Source organism: Stegastes partitus, unplaced genomic scaffold (genome assembly GCF_000690725.1).
Source record: "Stegastes partitus isolate 25-593 unplaced genomic scaffold, Stegastes_partitus-1.0.2 Scaffold2654, whole genome shotgun sequence".
NCBI classification, from domain to species: domain Eukaryota; kingdom Metazoa; phylum Chordata; class Actinopteri; family Pomacentridae; genus Stegastes; species Stegastes partitus.
In genome coordinates, this window is record NW_007580385.1 from 93407 (window position 1) to 110145 (window position 16739).

The 16739-nt window shown below is 42.4% G+C and overlaps 1 protein-coding gene across 1 annotated transcript in view; it reads right to left on the bottom strand.

The window, feature by feature from the left end:
- LOC103375536 (RNA polymerase II elongation factor ELL) overlaps positions 1-16739 on the bottom strand; it is a 28445-nt gene that overhangs the window by 11406 nt on the left and 300 nt on the right. The window contains exons 2-4 of the mRNA XM_008305841.1: positions 13411-13458; positions 1807-1934; positions 1011-1165 (exon numbers count right to left, since the gene is read on the bottom strand). Coding sequence (XP_008304063.1) covers positions 1011-1165; positions 1807-1934; positions 13411-13458 — 331 coding nt within the window. The remainder of the gene's footprint in view (positions 1-1010; positions 1166-1806; positions 1935-13410; positions 13459-16739) is intronic.

The window sequence follows — 16739 nt, forward strand, 5'->3', positions numbered from 1 at the left end:
GTGTAACATTACTGTACCATAAAAAGACAGCAAGTCACCACAAAACAACTGCGTACGCTCTGCTGCATGTGGCACATACTGCAATCCGTCGCCCGTTCCTTCTCCCTCTCTCTCCAGGAGTATCCAGGAGACGGCAAGGACAGTTGTGTGCATGAAAAAACATGTAAATTGGGATATCCTGTTTCTATCCAGGATGTCTCATGCATTTTCCGACATTTATTAGCTGAATAGTCTCAGAGAGACTATTTCGGCAACAAACCGTGCAACGCAATGGGGCAGAAGCTGGCTCGTAGCGCAATTACCCTAAACGTGATGTTGTATTATTTGTCTTCCCAGTGTGTTTCCCTTCATAAAAAACAATCAACACACGCATTTAAACTCACATGAGACATCAAAATGTCATTAGGCCTCATGGATAGATTATTTATAAAGATACAGCACAGTCAGTTTAATCTGTAATGAAGTTAAAACCACGGCTCAGGCACAGAGATGGGAAAGACATCCTGCATGTTGGGTGCAGTCCAGGTTATGTGTGTACTTTTATTTAAAAAATTATATTTAGAAATATTTTATCAAATGGACATGAATTAAGTTGCAGTCGGTGTAATTACATTTTAGGCAACCCTTCACTGGCATGAGACCTGTTAGGGCATACTTCTGGCGAATTCAATCACAGTAATGATGCTGGCAGGCAAGCTGGCACAGTGCCTGAGCAATCTGGTCAAAATGAAAGCAAAAGTACAAGAAAAAGAGGCATTGCTCGCACATGAATAATTGCAACACAGTGCTTTGATCAATTATGTGATAACTACCACACCATATGGTAATTATCAGCAGGATGAAATGGTGAGAGGCAATGGTGTGGAAGCTTTCTGCGAACACACACACACAAAAAAAACACACCCCTCTCCAGTTATCTGTCCTTGATCCCTACGTGCTCGAAGGCTGCCACGCCAACTGAGGCGGGAAGATACAACAGAACATAGATACACCTATTGGCAAAAGCTTACTTGGCCCCGGCTTGATCTCAATTGCTGAGCGGCTCCAGATGTCCTTCTCCACCTGAGACATGCGCTCCCGGGTCGTCTGGTAGGAGTCGTCTGTGGCACAAACTGTGATTTTGTCCTGAATGCTGCCTTGGCCCTCCAGGTGATCCCTGCCCTCCCTGCGTGGAGGAGGAAGGAAAAGAGAGAGTGGCTCAACCCAAGTAACTTTCCTTTTGTCGAAAATAGCAGCAGAAATTCTTGCTGTCATCCAACATGTTGTGTTGCCTTCCACACACACACACACACACACACACACACACACACACACACACACACACATACATGCATAACTGGTTCTGTGACTTGCAGCCACATGCAAATTGCAGNCACACACGCATACATGCATAACTGGTTCTGTGACTTGCAGCCACATGCAAATTGCAGTCCTGTTGTGGAGAATCAGTCTTCACAAGAAATGCAAAGTTTTAAAGGCTCACAGACTTGAGTGCAAAAAAAAAAAAAAAAAATCCGCTATAATGTAACCTTCTAACCAACCCTTTGACCCTGCTCAGCCACAAACACTACTTCTCTGTTCTCAATTATTACTGGTCACACCTTTGAGGTCAGTCGTGGCATGACGGCCTTTGGGTATTATTGTAGTTGAATATAGCCTTATAATATAACAGTGGCACTGTCTGCTGTTGTAGTATTGAAGAGAGAGGCCACTGTTTGGTCAGGCCCTGCGGTCTCAGCCTGACACCAAATTTACTACAGATTCCATTTGTGGTCAACTGTGGAAAGAGTTATGTGCGCTGCTTACCCCGAGACATACTGGTGAATGCAGTCGAAGCTGGACTGAGGCTTGTCTTTGCTGTCACTGGACAGGTAAAACGAGAAGACTCTGAATCCATCTGGAGACTCAGGAGTCGGTGCAGGGATCTTGACGTACTGCCCAAGACAAAGAGAGAAACAAAAGGCAATTAGTACAAAATGATTACGAACATTGTTTAGAACAGTAAAATATGTTCCGAGCCAGTCGTGCATTTGCGTCGTGTTAATGTTTAACCTTTAACAGTTTCACAGTGTTCTTTGCACACGCCTGAGTATCTGCCAGCACCGCTAATTTGAGTGATATGTTACATAATAAGCCAGATTTATCTTCCCCAGACGTAACCTCAACTGATTTGATGCATTCTCAGAAACACAACACAAACTCAGCGGATTTTCAGATTGTTTTTTTTTTTCATACAATAGATGTGACCTAAATAATCTTCCATTTAGGCCAATCACTACACGGTACCGCCCAGGTCAAGGATGATGACCTGTAACCGGTCATGAGAGGAGCCTGTCTGAAAGGCTTAAAACAACAAAACAAACGTGTATTGGACAGCTTTTTCACTTTGGCGATAACCTCATCTGTCACAGACTGTCCGTGGCTCCCGACCAACAAACAAGCCAGCAGGGTGAAGTCTATCTCTGCTGGAAACCTGTTACATAAAATGACCTAAAAACCCACTTCTACTAAAAGGATAGTGCAACACAGAAAGTCATTAACCAACAGGTAATACGTCCTTTAAAACACATTGGGTGTTGGCTCCCTTCAACACTGCCTGCAGCTGTGTTTCAGCCTGAAAATGGGCAGTTTTGTTGATAGAATGTCCTAGATTCAGATGAAGCCGGCGATTATTACCCATCCTTTACAAATACGAGTTTACGGAGAAGTAGAACTTGAGATGACTGTCGCAGCTCAGTTTTTCTCTCCTTCGCTTTGTGCGCCACCAACTCAGGTCGAAGCACGCGGCCCTTTTTTTAATCGCAGGTCTCGAGGAAAAACAAACGTCGCACGGACTTGGGAGCTGCCTTTTTAGCTATCAGTCGTAAGTGATTGATTATGAGCTGACTGGCTGAGAGCACAGTGCCCCTGGCAGATGTGGCAGGCAGGACTATAGCTGTCACAAATGCCCAGTCATGCAGCAAAGCCATAAGCACTTTTTTTTTTTTTGCAACACGGAGCCAATGAACAGCTCCTCTCCTCGACACCCCTCCTCCTCTTCTAAAACCCAACGCATGCCATTCACCCTGCCCCCATCCGCCTCCAGCTTTTCCTTCATGTGCACAAGTCCACCCATGTCAACACAAAACGCAAAGCAGCCCACAAGGCGAGGGACACTTGAGGCACACAGCTGACCATTAATTCTGACCTATTTACGTCTGTCCGTTGAACGTGAAGTGGTAAAGCAGAAGTCCTGTCTACGGTGGGGTTTTCATGCTAATTAAAAATGATGAACCAAAAAAAAAAAGCATCAAAGTGAGCAGGGACTCTGGACCTATTACTTTCAAAAAGTAAAGTAGTAACCTCCATGACCAAAATTAGAAGTCGCTCAAACAGGGTTACTGATGTAGAGAAAGTCACGCAGGCATTTCAATTTGTTTTTAAAATGCTAAACATTTTTTGATTTTGGATAAGATTAGAGTGCACATTTACACATATAGCATTGCAATAGTGCCACCATGTCCCCCTCTTTCAGTCGATGGCAGCAGCATGAGCCCCCTCCAGCCACGCATTAGATCTGCCTGTCACCCCCATCCATGCCACCGTGCACACTTCACATTCTAATTCTAATCAATGTCACTCAGGTCAGACTGTTCAGAGGTCGCCCCCATTTTATTCACAGCTTCCTTCTCAAGCTTCATAACCATATGTCATTTAACCCATTAGTTCCCAGTTCCTGACTCTGCACGGAGGGCCTCTGCGTCTAACCTCAGGATCATAAACTAAGGCCTGAAAGTGCAACACAACAGTACAAAAAAAACAGCAGACGATTATCTGTTGGATGATTGTTTGCGTTCTTACACAGTTAGAAGCCACCCATGTCTGTACAATATAGATTTGAAGTTAGAGCTAGCAGCCAGTTAGCTTAGCTTAGCATGAAGCCTGGAAACAAAAGGGGGGGAAGCTGGTCTGGCTCTGGATGAAGGTACCATAATCCTCAAAAATACACAAATGAATCTCACTGGTTCAATCATTACAGAAACAAAATGTTCCAAATAACTTTCAGTTTAGGTTTGAAAATAGGTCTGATTATCAGTAAAAGAAATGTAATTGAACGTGACTTTTGCTAAATGGAACCCCTGTGGAACACGTGACCAGAACTACCTGCATCACATACGCAGAAGAAAAACATCTCGACTCACGCGAGTTCTATCGGTCTATCTCATAACTAGGAAAAAAGATCCTATCTTACTGAAAACAATCTCGTAATTATGAGGAAATGTTGGACAGTTATCAGTTTTAACTCAGAGAAGTTTTTGGAGTTATACTGGAGTTCATTTTTTTCTTTTGTTTCCTTCATGGTTTGAGACAAGTAGATGTTAATGATATCACTGGGCAATCCATAATAAACATGAGACTAAATATAGTTTAAATTATAAAAGTAGTTTGAAGAATGTTCACTACTTGCTCTGTCAACTCCACCTCAAGCCCTGGTTTTTTGGCCTATGTTTGTTTACATGTTGGACACTGAGAATGCAAATTTGGCATTAGTAGTTTCTTTTGCCATGTACCATTAGATGTGCTGAGAACTACTTTGATACTGAAAACAACTTCTTGCTTTTTAGAACACCTACATGTACCTGTGATGGACTATGTTTTCCCTGTTGTCGCTCCCTTTGTGCGTCCACTACACTTTCAGAGCCGCCGGAATACAGCCAAACTTTTCATACATGGAAACTCAAATGTCACAAACGTACTCCAAATGACAACCTCACAAATTATTTTTTAGCTGCCCCCACTAAGGACAAAGTAGTCTCTGTTGCCAAGAGGCTGAACTGAAAAAACAGCAGCCATGTAAACTGTACAATATGATCTGACCACCTACAATCCATACTGTTTCTCAATCAACATCAGCACTACTGTGAATGACTTCTGAGTCGTTTTCAGTCTTTGTCACATCAGGAAATAACACATTTACCCTCATGTTACCTGGGCAGTCACTGGCATTTTTACTGATTATGAGCAGCAAGTAAGAACAACTCAGCAGCTGCACTCTAGTATCAATGACCAGCGGTTTACTGATTATGACTTCAAACGCTGCAGAATGCGCTGGTTATCATATCCAGCGTTTCATCATCACAACACCCAACTCTGACTTTCTGTTTAGTCAGTGACGCCACTTGTGCCAACAGGTTTGTTATCCTGAAGCTGCTGTCAATCAAGTAGTAGGTGTAGATTTACATAGAGACGCTGAGTCATAGACATCTCCATATGGAGCTTCGGACTGATCCCCCGAGGCTGTGTGAGTGTGTGTGTGTGAGCGTGTGAGTGTGTGTGTGAGCGTGTGAGTGTGTGTGTGTGAGCGTGTGAGTGTGTGTGTGTGAGCGTGTGAGTGTGTGTGTGTGTGCTGCCCTTTTGTCTTTTTTTAGGCACGGGAAGCCTCACACGCTCACAGGTCACATGCAGGGAGTGAGGTCAAATATTTAACCAACGTTTTAGGTTGAACCGTCAACAGAGAGACTATTATCAGCCAGACTTTGTGGAATCACCATCATCAACGGACAAACAAAACAAAACAGTGACCAAAAATCGTGAAAGTGAACACAGAATCCTCAATAACGTGAGAAAAAAAAATCGGAAATGAGTCACAAAAAGTACACAGAGGACTTTTTTTTTTTTTTTCCTTTCCTTTCTCAATGCGACCAACAGAGCTTCAGACACAACTCATACAGAGCGGCTAATAGCTCCGAGAAAACTCCCAGGTCAAGAACTGGTGAGTCACGTATGCACATGCCACAGACAGAAGCTCGGTCACATGGCTCCAACAAACCGCACACATTTCTATAAGCACTGTGGCAGCAAATTGGTTTTTGGAACGTTTTCAAATTGTTGGATGTCAAACTCGCATTCACATAATATTTACTTCCACGTCAGTACTTTGATTGTATGACAGACATCCTGGTACCCTGAGGCACAAAGTGACACAAATTTTTTTAAGGAATACGCTGAATGCTGCTAATGCTTCTTCAGTGTCTTTAGTGTCAAGTGTAACAAGAGATGTTTGTGTTATTTTCAGTTTAATTATTTTAAAAAACAACACTTTTTTAGGATATGTGTTTTCAGTTTTGTTAAAATCTTTTCTAGTGTCATTACAGTTTTTATTTCCTGCTGTACAAGTTATTAATAATTATGAAGATAACCATTCAATCAGCGTTATTTGTCCAGCTCAGAACGAGGGAAAGAATTCATTAAATTGCTTATGCACTACAGTGTTCTAATTATGATTGTTGAGTCTCTTAATCTAATGATTAATTAATCAGGGAAACGCTTAATCTGGTATTACTATGATCAGAGTCTACCATTAACATGTGTCAGTTTAATAAAATGGAGCGGCTTAATGTGAAGAAACACTGTGAGAGCTGTGTGCAGTAACGCTGCTCATTATCATGACATGAGTGTAGTTTAGCTGTTGGACAGTTACAGTCAGAGCTACCAAATGGGCATATGTAAGGCAATCCTTAGCACCTTGTCAGCGCAGCCCCCTGTGGAGCTACAGGCTAATACAATAACTGCCTCTGTGGCTGCAGCCCAGCCACATCTGCTACTCCAGCCCCTGTGTGTTTGGAGATGTCAAATACTTTCAGGCTGTTTTAAGGTGTGAACTGGACTGGAACAGAAAATCTTGGCAGGGGGCTCAGCAGATGAACAAGGACAAAGGGCACCGTCGGAGATGTCCTTGTAAAACTTCATCTGTAACTCCTCGAGCATGTTTTAACTGCTCATCTTTGACGGGGTTAAACAGAGTTCTTAACCCTGCCATTTAGTGAGGAGGGAAGAAAAGGTTCATTAGTGATCTCTACTTTTGCCCAGTCCTGTGCTTTTTGCAAGCCAAACATCTGCAGGGAAAGATGAGAGGATAGATTTTCTCTCTGTCTTTCTTTGCTCTGCAGACGAAAGCGAGAAGGCAAGGTTCCCAGCTCTGGTATTTGGCATGGCAGCACTGAGATGGGAGCAGGCGTCTGGATATGTGATTTACTCTGAAGTCTTTGCCTCCTGCCCCTGTCTGTACTGACACTAGTTACCATTGTCTTCTCATCTGAGCCTACTCAGCCATAGCTGCTCTGTGAGCTGCCCGTCTTTTGTTCTAGCTTCTTCCCCCACAAAGCTGAGTGCAATGGCCTGTCGGCCCGCCTGGATTATTCATGAACAGCAGGGACGTGTGGCTGTGTGTTGTTGGGTGGTAAAGGGAGGGATTGGGGGTTTGGGTGTGTGCATGGAGGGGATGGGGGTGGCGTTGACTCCCAGTAGAACCGGTGCATGAAGGATGGCCCTAAATAGTCTTCCTTTAGGAATGTGCAACTCAGTAGAGAGGAGGGGGATGGATCCTGGCTGGAGCAAGTGTATTTGGTCATGTGATTCCCTTTTTTTTTTAAAATCTTGGTTAATATGTAAGTGCAAAGTTGATGTCATAAAATTATCTAATGGTTATGTTAACACATAGTAGAATCAAGCATGTTTCAGTGGCACATGCAGTCAGGCAAGCGCACCTTTGTTGACAGCGTCTCAAAGAAACACAGGGGTCAGATTAATTATTCCCATCGAGTGTTCTCACGCTTTGTACAGTATGTTCTACAACTCCGCTGTGACATACCTGTTAAGAACAAAATGTGAGGCCCCAAAGCATCATTCAGTGTGCTTGCGGTTTAAATGGTGCTTTCAGTGAGCCTGTGTGGATGTGGTGGTGGTGATGCTTGAGGATCTATTCATTGAGGGGGGTTGGTACATACAGGAAAAGCAAAAGAAGGGGGGTGGGGACTGACGGGAGTTAGTGCGGGGATATGGGGATGGGCAACTGTCGAGCAACCCCCAAGGTACTGCCTGTTATGCCAAGCAGAATCAGTCTTTTTCCAAGAAGCCAGGGCTAATCTGTCAAACGCTCCCTGTCTCCGTTCCTCCGACACCCCCACTCCCCCTCATAGGTGTCCTTCTCTTCATACACAGAGGGATGGAGACAACACTTGAAAGCCTACATTTGTACATAAGTGGTAGGCTGCTGTTTTGTCTCATTGCAGTGTGTCAACTAAAACAATTTCAAATAATAATCAATTAGACGCACTCAGATGGGGATTTTTTTTATTTTTTTTGCAAATGTATTCCCCCTCTTAGCATTGCCCAATTTGCATTTGATGGTGACAGGGTGTGCAAGTTAGGAAATTCCCTTTTGCAGACTGGTTATTAGGCCACAGATGCACTAACACAGTGATGTGTTTTCTTTGTTGATGCATAGCTGTTTTACTGGAGCAATCCCACAAACCGCTTGGACCGCTGCACTACACTCCCATTACCGGACTTGTCTCCACACAAGTAGCCAGCCCGTAATCCTGTAACAATTCACAGATTGTGCGTCGGAAAGTATGTCCAACCTGATTAACTTTGCAGGGGAAACTTGAACAAAGAGGGGCAAAATCCAAAAACATTGCACCAAGATGTGATGTGTAAAATCAGGTTGCATGGATTGAAGAGGTAAGCCAGACAACACTCACTGTGCCTGAACTGTCAAACATGTTCAACATACAGGTGCAAGAAAGGACACGGGTACTTGTTTTAATATGCATGTGCAACAGTGTTATTGTAGATAGTACTAGCAGTAGCAGAGACAGTTTAACCCTCTGAACTCCAAGCGGTTTCTGGAAGGTTTTTTTTGCTGCTGTTTGCTAATATTTTACTTGGACTTTATGCTACTCAACCTAAAGTCCTGCACCTCCATGGAGAAAGCACAACAACAGCTAGAAGTAGTGAGAACTCAAACATAGTGCAGCGTGGCACAGTTATGTTGTAAATCATGAATGAAGAAAATAAAGAAAAGTTGATTTACTTATTTATTCTACAGAAAAAAAAAAGGTTAAAACCTTGAATCACCCTGTACAACATTTTTCCAAGTGCTGCAGGTGTCCCCAATACTGGGAAAAAAATGGTGACTCTACGAACTATAGATATTATACTATTTACATTTTGTATTTGTGTCCTATCTGCTCTGTGTGTAAATACAGCCTCCAGTTCAGCCCAGTTCAGTCAAACAGTCCCTGAATTTTTATCATGGGAGCATTGGTCACAGCTGAGTCACTAATGGCTTCTCAGCTACACCAAGGAAAACAATTTATTCTTGGCAAATTTTTAAATGGGACACGTATAACGAAATTATCCGATTTTAACCTTAGATTTGTATCACAGGTGAGTAGTTCATCGACTGTCGGAAACTTGGAAATCCAGTGATTCTTTCTGTTCTTCTAGTTTCTGAACCTGATGGATTATGTAATTTTGGCGATTAAAAAAAAAAAAGAAACTGGTTTTGAGGTTTAGATGGTTAAATCTTTAAAACCTAAAAGAACCATGGTGTACTCATTGTGATTACCAGTGTACCAGTTCACACCTCACACTTTAGTTTAATAGCTTTGACTGTACTGCCACATCGCTGGGCCCACTTTACAAATATTTATCATCTGCATACATGACTACATAATCACTTGCGTTTCCTTGTGGAGCAGCATCCTTTTCCTGTATGTTGCCTTGTTGTTCATCTCTTATTGATCAAGGCTTTGCTTGCTATGTATAACTCAATGTACAGTGTGGAACTTTTGTCTCTCCTTTCTGACAGCAAGAGCTGTAACACAAACCCTGCTGTTGCATGTAAATGACGTATACTTTCTCTTTCCTTTTTAGACTGTGATCCTCCTTCCGAGGAATGAGTTTCTTTATTATCTGGATCATCAGAAACGTTTCTTGGACACTTCCTGTGTTTTACTGTCATACTCCGGGTTACTACACCATTGTTATGGTTGTGCAACTCAAATCATAGCTGGTTAAGGTCAAAATGCATCTCTACCAGTGTGCCAGCATGGAAATATAGCCACAGAAAGCAGATGTAAAAGGATGCTGTGATAGGCTTAATCAGCATTGTGTTGCTCATTTGTATGTAACAGTCCCACACTGTAGCTTTAGCATCCAAAAAAACACGTGTAAATCTGCATCTTCCCTAAATCTATTTTCATAACAGCCGGTGTTGTTATTGAGAGTTCTTCTCACTGGTGTTTTCAGTTTCTTTAGCTCTATGGGTCCAGATTAGCTTGGAATGTAAATAAACAACACAAAGCCACAAAACACAGAACTCTCTATGTGTTTCACTGCGCTTCTAATTCAGGCGAATGGACGTGTTTTTATATAGTTAAATGTGACCACCATTAGTCTGCCTGCCTGCCTGCCCAGTTTGTGCCATCGATTTCTGATCTTTTGCAGCACTGTTGTAACCAAATACCGTTAAAACACAGCCACAAACACAATGGCGTTCCTCAAAAGAATACTATAATGACAGAGGAGCTAACTAAAGAGAACTCCTCTTTAACTGTAGGACCTCATGAGACTCTTGTTCCTAAAATATACTGTACGATCCGAAAATCCTAAGGCCCACTGGCTCTGCATAAACACAGTGGGCCTCAGACGAGCAGAGAACACAGGGACTTTTGCCTCGCTTAACACATCTGGATGAATAGAGCGGCGTGTGCCCTTTCAGAAACACGTGGGACAACTCTCCCTCTCACTGCTATGCCACTGGGAGAGGACGGCTCTCAAACCACATTCCTGTTATTGTTATTCTAATTAGCTTCCAGAAGAAAAAAAAAAAAAGATGTGTGCATGCACACGTACACACTCGCACAGTGCACAAGCTTATTTGCAGCGCGAGGCGAAGCAAAGCGGTGTGGTGGCGGGGGGTAGAGTCAGAGCAGCCATGTGTGAGATAGAGGCCCTGATGTCTCCCAAGGATTCAGCCAAGGCATGGGGTGAAATGGCACAATAATCAAGAGGGCAGGCGGGAGGGAGCCCAGGGGAAGCTCTGCCTTCACACACACTCGTCATGAGAATATCTTAAGAGCACCTCTACATTCCCCTCATCCCAACGCCGCTGCCTTTATGTGACAGCTGTGCACATAAAAACAGACAGGGCCATAAACAAAAACAATTACTCTGGCAACTGCAATTCAACATTTATGAACTGAGGAGGAAATGAAGCCGATGTCACACCTGAAACAGCTCAACGCACCGTATTCAAATATGATGTCCGCGCTAAACATCACGATATTACACTCATAAAAAATGTGTTTATTTCATGCTACGGTATAATATTGCACCACTTACTATCATGTCACAACTTTTCAATGTAATAGGTGAGATTCAGGTTGCATCAACTTCCACACGAGTGAGTGGAAGCATCAAGGAAATATGTGAAGTATGTGCATCTAAACAAGCAGCACCGCTCCCTCAACATGCACCTTACAGCGATGATCTAATAAATAAGATCTATGTTCTTTTCTGACTAAATGGATATAGATCATGCCAACAAGCAGGTGGCGTTGCCAACTCCAAAGGAAAATAAGCACTGGGATGTGAAATTCCAAGCTATGGGAACCCAGATCAGCTCTGAATATATTCTTTAATCCCTGGTGGTGATTTCACAGTAATCCAAAATCTGTTTTATTTAACGTCAAGCTTTTATGAAATGTGCAAAAAAACGAGTATATCTCTAATATTTTTATTTCTTTAGAGTTCCTCTCTCTGCTCCAGATGCTTCTTATTGATTACACCCCTTTAGCTCACTTTCCTCCGATAAGTCTGTTTACCGCACAAATGTGAGTAAAAGTCGAGGTTAACAAGATTCTAAAGTAATTTGTAAGTTTCATAGCTGCTTTGAACACCAAATTCGGGGGCATCTGAGAGCTTGTGTCTTTCATTGCATGATTACAAGCTTGGCAGACAGTTTACAATGGCAGGGCTAAATGCCGCAGGGACGGAGAGAAAAGCAGCCGAAAAACCTCAGCGTGCTATTTCTCGATAGGAGCCCTGGCCCCTGATACCGCTGAGCCCTGGAGTGACGCCAGCACAGTGATTTGGAGAATTCCTCTGGTTTTTGTGGCCCCAGAAGTGCCCCTTTACAGGAAACGTGACATGAGCCAGTGGCGACAAAGATCAGAAAGAAGCAGTCATGGCTTTTTAGCGATCAAGCTCTACAGTTGGCAGCTGTCAGCGGACACATGACCTCTTGAACCTCATGCTGCTTTTGGGGAAGGGATGAGCTCTCGCGAACACTTATCTAGCGAGTAAAAACCAGTGGAATATCGACATCTGGGACGCTGTAACCCTCCAACCCGGAGACACAGATACTGGATATCCTCTTGGTCTGTTGTATGCCAGACTGCCATGTTCACCAGCATCCTCCCCCCACTAACGGCTTAATCTGGCCTCCCCCACCACCAATGGTTGCAGCTACCTCATTAATGCCCAATCGTCCAGCTCCGGGACTATTGTCAGAGGGGGAGGGAGCCCATGCTTGAATTCCGCAAAGCAATTTGAATATGTAATGTGCCAGCCAAGATATAATCACCAAATCCTATTCAGTGATTAAAGCACACTTAAATTGCACTCACTTAACATTGCTTCACAGAAAGACTTATAAGCAGGTTAATCTGCTGTTCCTTCGACAGATGTTTCAGGACTTGTTTACAGACAACATTTGGGTTTCGGACATATTTTGTGTGTTTTCCTGGATTAAAAAAAAAAAAAAGAAAAATTCCAGCGCTTGTGTACCATTCCTGTATTTCAGATCTTTCATGTCTGCACAGACACAACAGGCATGGAGGCATGGGGGCTCCCTGGGGTTTGCCAACTCCCCTACCTCCTCCCCCTCCCAGAACAAAGCCTCCCCAGTTGCAGGCCTGACCCAGTAACCTGGCTAGCAGCCTGGGGGTATAGCGTACCCTGTCTTAGGGCTTCCAGGGCCCGTGTGAGCACACAGGGCTAGCATTTGTGTACAGAGCAAAGTCACTTTCGTCAATGCAATCGGCTCTTGCGGGGATTAGAACAGCTCCTTTTAGACAGGGCCGATTGTGTGGTAAATGTGTAGTAGCCTAGCGGGCAGAGCTGGGGAGGGTGTAATGCTGGCCCGGCTAATCTGGCCGGACACAGGCATCTTTCTTTGCAGCCGCTTCACAGGAATGCCCTCTTACTCTCAGTACCAAGTGTTTTTTTTTTTTTTTGTAGGTTATGTACCTACTCTCTGTGTATGCACATTTAGAGCAGTATATGTGACACAACATAGAGCAAATGAATGACACCTTTCCTTCAGGCAGCAGGTTCTGGTGCACAGACAGCAGCCATACTCACTAAAATAAAACCAACTCACTGTAATACGACTAAAATCATCCAAACGTTTGGAAAATCACAAGGCCGACCACTTCTTGGATGCGGGCCAATGCTTATCGGATACTTAAGAATAAAATAAGATGTCCAGAGGAACTGTCATGAGTGCGCTCCACAGCAAATCAGAACTAATTAGAGTGTTCAATTTCTGAGGCATTAGGGAGAGTATGCAAAACATCTTACCCCCTGGCTCCCCTTGAAGCAAATCGCTGGCTGATTTGATAGTGATGCCTGAGGAGAGAGAGAGAGAGAGAGACAGAAGAAACTGGTCACGGATTCACGAATCATGTTCATCCCTAATCTAATGGACAGCTCATACATTATGAGTGGAAAACATATCGCCATTGTTCCTGCTCTGCCCAGTGAATTTCTTGTCAAGGTAGCTGTGGTTTGGCTTGATGAGACAAGGTTTGGTAAAGTTCAAATGCCAAAACACTGACATAAATGCTGTTCCCCAAGGTCCACGGTTTGTTGCGCTGATCTAAAGAGAATGTGTGCAATGACTCAGTCCATGACCTAACCTGTGAACTTTTCTCCTGTTTGCCGAGCATGTTTGTGTGAGTTTTCCCCTCTAAATAAAAAAAAAAATCATAAAAACTAAAAACAAATCTCATAGGAAAGACAAAGCGCCTTCTGAAACTAATTATATTTCGTTTAAAAACATATTTTTATATCCCCGTGTGTTGTAAAAACTGAACTGCTCTCCAAGAGCACAGTGTACCTGGCTTAAGCTCCCCAACATCCTGCTGTTTCTCCCTCCCCCCCCCTACTGATAAAGAAATATTAAAATCGTAAAAGAAAAAAATTCCTGCCTTTGAGGCAACATGATACATGGTTAATAGATGGAGACTATTATCTGTGAAGTACAGCTGTGCATGTGATTGACAGGACTCTTAATTTATTATTAATGGTTGGAGAAATGTCTTCCCTATTGAGGAGCATTGTTGTGATTTTCTTCATCACCCGTTAGCTTTTAATATTGAATGGAATAATAAATATTAGAGCACATAATGCTTGTTACAGATTACAAACACAGCCGCAGGGCAAAATCAGACTTGTTAAAGGTCCAGATTTGACCATTTTTATAGAGAGTCAGTCGTTATGGGAGAGATCGCTGCTTATTGCTAAAATTAGAATATAAAAGCTGAGAATGTTTATTCATGTTTTGAATTATTTACTTTAACAATTTGATAGAATTGAAACCATTAGTGGTTTACTAGAATTCCCTTTATGGTGGCTTGATAATAAGTTGTTATTACTGGTAATAAATTGTTTACTAATGCTTTGTTTTGGATTACTTATTAGCCAGAATCCATTAATAAGATTTTTTGGCAGCTAGGTTGAAGAAAAACCCTTATGGACAATGTTAATCCTCCTCCATCTGAAGTGTTTAAACCGCAATCTGTTTATTAACTATTGCAACTGCAGACATGATGACATGTCAGAGAATTACAAACCCATTAAGGGATTGTCATCATTTGGTAACTGCAACCCCCAAAAAATTAAAAATAAGACAAATGAATGGTGTACAACTTAACAAACCACAAAGTTGTTGATATTGACCTTATCTATAAAGCATTAGTGGATGAATTATTAACCCTCAGCAAAGACAATGCCGCCTGTCTCTATCACGTTAGATTAGAAAGTGGCAGAGATGAACCGATTAGTCCATCGACACAAAAGTGACACGCAAATGAAAATGTTGCGAGATTTAAATGACGCTTGAGTCGATTTTCAAACAAGGTGTCAAGGTGCTTTTGCAGGTTTTGGGCAACTTGAATGTGTTTATATGTTGTTTATGCAAGAAAAAAAAAGGTATTTAAAGAGTTTTGGCTTGATGAAGTTGCGACTGTATGTGCTGAAACTGCTGCTCATCAGAGAACTACTCTGTATTTTAATAGAAGTTCAATCGTTGAAGTTATTTTAAATCAAAAGTACTTCCTTTGTTAAGACTTCTTTAGTATGAGCCTTGCGGGACTCCTACTGGGATTTTTTTTTGCTTTTAGGTTGTTGTGATGCTTGAAATGTTCAATACTTTCTGATATTACTCTGTACATTTTGCATTTTATGTTTTCTTATTGTTTATTGTTGATTATTTATCAGTATTTACTGTGGTGGTAACTTTACTCTTTGTGCTATAACAACCAGATTTTCATTGGGGATGAATAAAGCATTCCTATTCTATTGACCAAACAATTCAACATGAGAAAACGCTCATCAGGTAGATCAATAGCGACATAATCATATAATTTCATGCATAAAATGAGTGTATTTTAGGTTTCACAAGCCCATCTCCTCACCCCCCGACCCAACACAGACATGAAAATCATAAATAAATCTGAATTAATAACAGAAGCTCGCTCAGGTTCCAAGAATCCTCCACACTGCAGTTGGTCTAAAAAGAAAAAAAAAAGTGTATTTTCAGGGGTGGTCTTTTGACTTGGAAAACTTTGGCAGTAACCTCTCCTGCCTGCTGTGGCCTGGAGGAAGCTGTCAGGCTGGATGAGCTCTGGAGTTTACTCTGCTTCACAGACCAATGAGCTCCGGAGATGGGCGGGCTTCCAGGCGTGTAAAGGGCAAAAAACAACAATACACAAGAGCCCAGCAACAACTTGCAGATCCGTGCCAACGAACCCAAAAATACTGAACCACCGATCCCCCCCTCTCCTCTACATCCAGTTTTATTACAGCGCACGACTGTGGCGCACGCGTAAATACGCTTATTTGTTTTGACGGCTCAGAAAAAGAAAAAGAAAAAAAAACCCAGAAGACACAACCAGAATGATCCTGCAGTCATAACTGTGGGACTGTCTTATCAAGCACTGCTCTGGGAAAGACCATTTGGATAGACTAAATTATCTCGGTCTAATCTAATGGACCAGAAAGGCAATAAAACAGTCTCCCGATTCAGAGGAGTCGGAATAATTTGCTTGATAGCTTGTTCATTAATTTATTCCCGAGAGCGGAACAGGCGGAGAGGAAAACTGCCTTTTTAGAAACATTTAATGACCGACAGTCATCTGCGTTCGCCCATAATCTAAATAATACATTTCAGATGTAATGTAGGCTGCGTAGTCCGTATAAAAAAAAAAAAAACAGCGCTCAGGGCACAATCACACACCCCTGTCATATGGGAACTTTAATTCCCCCTTCTCTCTCTCTCTCTCTTTTTTTTTCTCCTTTCTTTTTCGGGAGGATCTTGTAAACAAGCAAAACGACGCGAACTTCTCTCCTTTTTTTAAAAAAGATGAAATGCTAAAAATAAATAAATGTAGTCAGAGATTACAGAAGAATCCATTCATCAAAGTTCACAATAAATCCAGCTTCCTTCACCAGAGCCAGAATAAACTAACGCAGCTCACAATTTCTCAGCCATTTGCTCGATGACACATGATCAAGCAAGTACTTTAAACTTCACTCTTCTTTTTTTTTCTTTTCCTCCTACTGGGCAGAACAAGCTGTGTTTCCCATACAGTTTCCCGGAGTTGGGAGGCGATTGAGGAGAAGAAGAA